This window comes from Limulus polyphemus, unplaced genomic scaffold (assembly GCF_000517525.1).
Source record: "Limulus polyphemus unplaced genomic scaffold, Limulus_polyphemus-2.1.2 Scaffold4873, whole genome shotgun sequence".
NCBI lineage: Eukaryota > Metazoa > Arthropoda > Merostomata > Xiphosura > Limulidae > Limulus > Limulus polyphemus.
The window spans coordinates 49,369-58,090 of NW_013670483.1; the positions used below are offsets into that span (position 1 = coordinate 49,369).

At 31.8% G+C, this 8,722-nt stretch overlaps 1 protein-coding gene across 1 annotated transcript in view; it reads left to right on the top strand.

The window, feature by feature from the left end:
• LOC106471807 (SCL-interrupting locus protein homolog) overlaps positions 1–8,722 on the top strand; it is a 71,654-nt gene that overhangs the window by 48,688 nt on the left and 14,244 nt on the right. Inside the window, exons 9-13 of the mRNA XM_022400415.1 lie at positions 1,324–1,474; positions 1,647–1,753; positions 2,391–2,490; positions 2,953–4,652; positions 7,308–7,401. Of these exons, the coding sequence (XP_022256123.1) occupies positions 1,324–1,474; positions 1,647–1,753; positions 2,391–2,490; positions 2,953–4,652; positions 7,308–7,401 (2,152 nt within the window). The remainder of the gene's footprint in view (positions 1–1,323; positions 1,475–1,646; positions 1,754–2,390; positions 2,491–2,952; positions 4,653–7,307; positions 7,402–8,722) is intronic.

An 8,722-nucleotide genomic window follows, 5' to 3' on the forward strand; every position in this document is an offset into this window, starting at 1 on the left:
ATCTTCTGGGTAGCAGTTTTTCCTGCTGTGGCATCTTTCCTGTGTTGAAGTTGCCGGCATTGAGTTCTCTTGTGCCTGGGTTTGTTACTGTGCCAGCAAAGTCCCTCAAACTTCTCTGAAAGCTGCCCTTTTCTGGCCTTGAATCCTGATGATTGTACCAACCTTGGTATCTCTGCACTGGACTTTTTCTTGTTTCTTTTCTTTCTCCTCCAACAACTACTGTAATCTCTCTTCTTGTTTCTTTTCTTTTTCCTCCAACAACTGCTGTAATCTCTCTTGTTTATTTTGCTGTTCGAGCTGCCACTGCTGTTGTTTCTCTTCTTGTTTATTTTCTTTCTCCTCCAACAACTGCTGTAATCTCTCTTATTGTTTCTTTTGATGTTCTTGTATTGCTGTCATCAAATCTGCTAAGCTGTAGTTTGATTTGCCACTTCTCGTTTCCATCTTCTTTTTTTCTCTCTCTCTCTTTTTTTCTGTCCCACTCTCTGACACCAGTTTGTTGCGTATCTGCTTGTTTGTTAATATCCTATAGAAATTCTTTCTGAGAAACTTCAGCAATACAATTCCTTTCTTGATTAAACCAGTTAATTATTTCTCGATAAAAACTTTTAGTACTCAGTAATTGCGCAGTCAGTACGTTTCTCGTCACTTTAAACTTAACAACTGTTGTAATACATGCTATAAATCACAGTGATTCACAATCTCGATAATTTCGCTCTCGACGAGTACAAAAACACATGCTTTATATGACCCCATTGGCTTTTGCTACCAGGCTTATATACTAAAGAAGAGGACATCTCGAACAAACTTGGGCTTCCCTGATAATTCGAGAAACTTCACACACGCTACGAGCATATATGACCCCATTGGCTTTTGCTACCAGGCTTATATACTAAAGAAGAGGACATCTCGAACAAACTTGGGCTTCCCTGATAATTCGAGAAACTTCACACACGCTACGAGCATCACGTGCTTTCCACTGTCATAACAATAGTATTCAAAGAAAGGATTTCAAAGTTCTCCATGGAAGTCTTTGTCAGCTTTGTGTGTGCATACTATTAATAAATTCCAGAAATAAAATTAGAATTACAGAAGGCATTAATTATAAAATATTTATTTATTTGATAGTTAATAATGTAATGCCTAACAATATGCCTGAAAACCTATTCTTTAAATTATTTTAAAAATAGAAATAAGTAGCATTAACTACTAGCATTGATAGTTTTCATACAAATGTTGTTTCATTTTATTTTTAATTGTTACAAAATAATATTTTTGTAATGTTTCAAAAATAAAAAAACAATTTTAAAAACATGATTTTAGGGTGTGTCTGCCTCCACAGCCGTTTCTAATCATGCTGTACTCTTCAGTAAACCATTCATCACCACTATTTTATGACTGTATCACTACAACTGGGTCAAACAAATTCACACCATGTATGTTCAAGGGTTCTTTGGAAACTTCTGTTGCCAAGGTGATGTACACACTATTTTTGATGCTTCATTTTAGAGAATCGTATAGTATTTTTCTTTTCTATGTGTAGATCTTAATTTTTGTTTTTATTAACAGTTTTTGTAACTTATTGCACATATAGATTATAAAGATGTTCATGAAAATTGTAAATAAAATTGCTTGTTTTTTATCAGGTTCCTGTTTTTAACAATAAAATGCTGGAAATTGATTTGGAAAAAGTACCATCAGATTCAGAAAGTTGCAATTTTCAAGAAGCTTATCAAAAGTTTATGGGACAAATGTAAGTTATCAAATGTTCTATTTCAGAGAAAGAAAACTTAGAACAATATACATTGTCAATGAATTGCAAAGGGTAACAAAACAATAAAATGTAAGTATAAGCAGATATAGATTGTTGCAAGCTTTGATACTTACTGAAAGCTTCCCAAACTTTGTGAAGATACACAAAACATATAAAAAGTTGTAGTATGAAAACTCTGGTGTTTCATAGTCAGTCACATCAACTGACTCTGTATGGAAAGAGTTAATAAGTTGTATACTTAATGGAGTTTGCTAATTTTTTGTAATTCAAGGTATTCATGAAATAAATAGATGTAATTTTTTTATTTAATATTATATATTCTACTCTGAAATTTCTTTTGTGGTTTTGAAATTTTTCATGTACTATTTCTTTTTTTTTAATTTCTTAATTATTCATTTTGTTTAATAATTGTTTATACTATAAAGGGTGAAATTAATGTCTGATGGAATCCTTAAGTAACACCTGATATTATATCATTTTCAAAAATTAATCATAAAAATGAATATATTTTAATTGAATCAGAAACTTCAAGGGTAACCCGCAACCCTATTATAATTTATCAAATTTTTCTTCATCAAAGAGATTTATTTGATTCTTTGATTTTCTTTTTTCAAAGAGTAACAGACACTTTTATTCCAACATCTAAGAAGCCAACACTTCTTACTCCATCCAATGATGAGATGCCTCGAAACACTCCAAATCCCCATTTCCTAAATGTATGTTATTTTTTATTTTCAGAAATATTATTACAAATCCTGTAAGTTTATTTTGAAAACTTGGGTATATTTTGTGTGTACCTTGTATCAAATTGCTTTGTAGTTAAAATCTTAAAAGCTTACTGTTATTTTTTTTTATAGAATAGATTATAATGAAGAATATGCATTGAAAGTTTTTTTTAAATTATAAAACTGTGAACTTACACAACATTATTGTTTAGTTGTGTGTGTACACAATATTTGTTAGGTGTTTCAAGTTCCTTGAATTTTGATGACGTGCACAATTTACTTTAAAGTTTGAATTTTGACACTGATGTTCTCTGCATTCTTTTATTTGAAAGACTATAGTTAAGCTCTTGTTTTTTAGTAACTTTGTAAAACTACCATTTGTTTTTACATAATACAATATTAGGAAAGAGTGTATAAATAATCTAGTACATGATACTTGATTTTTTGTTACAGCCTTTGAGAGCTTTTCCAGCAGTTCCTGATGTGTCTTTGGTTTCTGATGGAAACAATGAAGAAAGTACATGTATTGATGATATTCATATTTTTCCTTTTGTGATGACATCTTCAAATGTAAATCATCAAAGAAATAGTCATTGTTCTTCAGCAAAATTCAGCCAGGACATAAATACAATAGGCATTCATAAGGCACCACACTATACCATGGAAGTCATGAGCAACTCGCAATATCCTCATCAGGCAATACCTCAAGGGTCTTTTGAAACTGTGCACAGATGCATGCAAGAGAGATCAAAACAGTTACCCATTGAAAGATCTCCTGTTACTAATACACATCAGATCTCTCCTTCATCCTACTCTCTTTGTACTACCACGTCAATGACTCTTGACCCTAAACAAACGTCTCTAGACAATGCAACTTCAAAACAACCTAAAGGTCATGATTTGCACAAGAACACAGCAATAAAATCACAAGTCTATCATTCACCAGGAAATATGGGCTACTGTGAAAATTTTCGAAAGTCCACATTATCTCCAAAATCATCACTTCAAGTCACAAGTTCATCAGCAGTTCCAGTCAATTCAGATAATGAGTACCTCAAAACTTCTCCATTAAGTTCTTCCAGGAGGAATCAGTCGCCTACCCAAGTTTTAACTGAAAATTCTGTACTTTCTCAGAATTCTCAACTAAGTGGAAAGAATTCAGTGAAATTTCATCTGAATAACTTCCCTTTTCAAGGCCCACTCCAAAATGTTAATCAGCATTTGTCTCAAAGCTCTTATCCTCCAAATACTACACAATTTGGAAAAAATGGTTTCCAACGAAAACAGAAACTGAATGATAATCAAAAGAGCAAGCAAAAGACTTCATTTAATCAGCACACTAGCACAAAGTCTACATCCAGTCATGTTGACAACGTTTGCTGCTCAGAAGTATCTGATTCATCAGGGGAAGTAATTACATATGATAATAATGATTCCCATTTTCACAAGGATGTCCCTCCACAAGTGTACCAACTCCTTCAAAAACAAGATGAACAGTTACGTCAACTACAAGCTCAAATACAAAAGCTTCTACAGGCCCAAGAAGCAAAAGCTACCATATCTGAAACTCCAAATGTTACTAGCCAGAAACAAGTTACTAATAAACATAGCCTTTCTGCTACTCAGAATCCATCCCTTATGCCTCAACTGTGTTCAACAAGTACAATGACCAGTTTGGTGTGGCCAGACACACGAAAACTGATAGATGTTAGTTTGCAGACAGAAGAAGAATCTCCAAGCTGTGACTCTATTGATACAGGGCTTGGTGACAGCTGCAACATTCCTGTAACACAGAGGTTAAGCACCCCGGATAAAACCAATACTCCTGTAGTGGGAATAAATAATCTTAATACACAGTTTACCAACAAAGTGCTGTGTTTAAATGACACTGAAAAACAAAAGAACCAGGTAGAACCATGTAGGTGTAAAAATCATACTAACAAACACTCACCATCCATTTCTCAACAGAAGAAACAAATTTATGAGAATGGTTGTCGACCATTTAGTGGATGTCACCATAAATGTTGTGAAGGTGAAGTAGACGAGTCTTTCACTATGACTGGAATAGAAGTGTGTACAGTTTATGATCCTCAGCCTAGCCCTGCTCCATCCATACATGTTGATGTTCAAGATTATGTAGCTAGTTTTCACAGGTTTGTACAACACTTGCATTACTAATGCTGATTTACACATCCAAGGTTTTCATTTTGCAATTGCCTATAGAGGCAACATAGATTAATATTTAAACGTAGTATTGGGATGCCAGAAACTAATTTAAAGTGATGTTGTATTGATTGATTAAAACTACTTTTGCATGTACACAACAACTTATTGATAATGTATTTTGATTTACAACTTAAATGAGACTTTCACCATGGTGTTTGAAAATAACATTAAATCTGAATATTTTCTCAGAAGTGTTTTGCAGTGAAAATATAGATGTAACGATGTGTGTGATGAATGAATATATACTGAACTGACAAAATAATGTTGTTTTTAACTTTAATCATAATTGTATTTTAATATTTTCTCTTTTACTTCAATTTAACAAGTGTTTTTAACATTTTCATTAATTTTTAAACAAACTGTTTTTGATGTAACTCAAGCTACTGTCTTTGAGAACATATATGTGTATAAGCTAGATTTTTCTTGATTAGTGACATGACTCTTCTTCATCTTCTACTTGGTATTGTTCCCATTCTCAACCATCTCAAGAGAAAAATGAGAAAAAGCCTAAAGACAAAACTTTCCTATGAAGCACCCAGTAGCTCGGCAATAAGTCTGAGAACTCATACCTCTAAAAGTTGGGTTTTAGATACTCATGATGGGCACAACACGGATAACCCATTTTGTAACTGTGTTTAGCAACTGTCAGAATTTAAAAATGTGATTGTTGCCAATTGTCAAAATATAAAGGCTTTTAGTTATATTTCTTAATAGTAAAAATATATAATATTTTGTTGTTAGGCTTAGGATTTTTCTACAGTAGGTGTCTGTGCCTTGTTAGTGATAAATTCAAGGATGAATAAACAACACGCACTTCATTTGTTTTTAAAATGATATATATATTCGGAACAAGTTAACATATTTACAATAAATTCTTCAACACTATAGATATTATGGGCATATCATGAATACTATATATGTAGTATAGGTAGATGTCCTGTTTTTTCACTGTGTTGCCGGGGGTTATTCAGTTTTTTTTGCATTTTAATGCTCTGACTTTTAAATGGTGTTTGGTTTTGCCAATAAGGAGGCCTTACAGTCTCCACATGTGTAAAGATAGAAAAGCCAAGAACAATAAGGAATGGGGAGGAGATCTTTAGAAGAAGCATCATATTCAGATATAATATTTTTGTTCTTTAGTTCTCTCACGTATCTTTGGATTTTTTTTTCACGTTGGATGCTAACAGATAATTGGTCATTGTTTAAGGTTTTAAATTTTGTAGAAATGTCCAGAATGTCATGTATTTTATTAAGGTAGTCATTTTTGTTCAGAATAACAATGGCATTGCCTTTATCAGGGCGTGTAACGTGGATGTTTTTATTTAATGACAATTCTTTTAAGGCTAAGATTTCATCAGGGGTTAGAGGGTTAGGTTCTCTCTTACTATTAAAATTATAAAATGTAGATAGAGCAAGATCTTTTAATTTACTCCTATATTGGCAAAACCAAATGCCATTTAAAAGTCAGAGCCTATGAACATATGGGAATTTCCATTAAAATGCAAAACAAATTGAATAACCCCAGTGTTTCCTCTATACACCAACACTATATATGTAGTTCTCTCCTTCTTGTCAAATATTCACTTAGGCCTATTCAATTACTTTAGAATTTCAGTTGACAAGCCGAACTATCTTCTCTATTTCTATCGCACTAGTATTCTCTGTGATTCATTTACAAGAGTTACCGTAATTGTTTGGTCTTCTTTCTTCTGAAGATCCTCTTTTGTCAAAGTGCACTCAGACTGATTCAATTACTTTAGAACTACACTTTGATGAAATAAAATTATTTTTCTTATATCCTTTTCTACTGCTAATTTCACTCTAACATATTAATCATTAGGCCTATGTCAATCGTTAGGCGTATTACTTCTACAGTATTTAACTTTACGCCAACTTTATTCTCTTTTGCTATTATCTGTCTGCTGTTCCCGCTCATCTCATTTATATTTTTATCGCTTAATATTCTGTCCACCTTTTATATTCTTGATGTCGATGTATTGCACGTGACGTTCGGTATTCTCAACATCAATGAATTATTTACAAAACTTCCTACAATTGTCTGCTTTTAAATCTTATTATAATGAAAACTAAACAATAATAAAATATTCAATTACAAAAATAAATATATCAGTAATATAATATCTAAATAAAACAGCCTTTTATATTATGACAGCAACAAACAAACTTTTATAAATACAGCAATCTCATCACAAGACTGAATTTTTAGGAGGTTCAGACTGTCTTTGAAATTAACCAGTCAAAAGGGAACAAGGCTGTATATAAGCTGAACCTCTTATCTGAATTCCTCTGACCAAAATCAAAATTATGTGTACTACATGCATTATCATGCCAGCCATCTTTAAGATACGAGTGTTGTATGTTATATACATTTTGAATTTAGTACTTAAGCTAAACTTCTCCATTGCCTTCACTACACTTTAATAAAAATCGAAATCATAGATCTCTAAAACTCTGTTTCATTGTTAAAATTAAATGACCTAAACTTTTTAGGTTATAATTGTATGTTACAGTTCAGCATAATAGCTATTATGCAGATCTCATTTTTATATTTTTTCCATTAGCCCTACTATGGTAAACCACCCAGGATCAGAGAATCAAAGTTTTGAAAGTCCAGTCTTAGGAGAAAGTGCCAGTTTGATGGAACGAAATTCCAAGGTCAGAAAAAAATATATCAGAACAATAGACAGTAATGTAGCTTTAAGTTCTTACTTTTTGATATATCATTTTGACATTTGGTTTAATAGGAATAAAAATTAGCTTCTGGTTTATTTGCTGATACTTAGGTATTTTGAATTTTTATTTATACATATATAAACACAAAGAAACACACACTTCCTTACGTATTTACACACACGTGTATATTATATGTATATGGCCTTTCATTTCTAGCTTTTCTATAGAAACAGGTGTTTTTATTGCTAAATTAAATTTTTTTTGTCAAGATTAAGTACCAGGTAATGGTATGAATTTTTCATTTACTCTGACATAACTTTGTTGTTCATTATTGCTGATAAACTCTGCAGAAACAGTATCAGGCAGGCAGTAGCACTACCTATGTGTGCATGGCTCATATTGTTTAACAAAATGGTATTTTAAATATCTCCTCAATAGATCATCAGAACTTTAGAATACCGTACAGTGTTTACTTTTATAACAGTATCTATGTAATGACTGAGTGATTAGTTCTGGGAATGTCTGTAAATATTATAACAAAAAGTTTGAATTCTTTGTTCTTCTTTCTTCTATTTCTTTTTTATTACATGATAACTCAAAAACCAAAACAGTAGTGTCAACCAATTTCACTGAGGTAACATAGTTTCAAATGGAGTAACTGCTTTTATAAGTATTATTAATAACTAATAGTAATAAAAAAAAACAGCATAATTTTAGTGTAAACGATGTTATCATTACCCATTGAAGTTAGCTTTCTTACAGAATTTTGGTGTTCCTTTAAAAAGCTTAAGTACAGGGTGAAAGAGGAATTACCAGCCAATAATAGATAAAAATAAATATTACAGTTGAAACTTCATTGTATTTAGAACTAGATTATAAATACCGTTTTGCCCCTAATTAATGCCCCTGGGGGCATTGCAAACCACAAAAGGGGGGATGCTAATTATAGTATTTATGCAGTTCCGAATTTTATTTTTGACATGTGATTTGTTGATTTCAATGCTAATATGTGTGTATTTGTTTGTTGTTTTTGTTTTCAAATAAATATATCAGTAATAAAAGTGGATTATATGTTGGTTTTACTATTGCTGTCAAAATTACAGTAATAAAGTGGATTACAATGGAGGATTATATGTTGGATAAATAGAAAGGGAGTGTTAATTAGGGGCAATATGATACACCCTTTCTGTGTCTATTAAAACACTACATTAAAAAAAAACAAGTGAAGAAAACATTTCAAAAAAGGAAGTAAATGTAAGGATGACTAATATCAATCCTTCAAAAACAATCCAAACAAGATAGT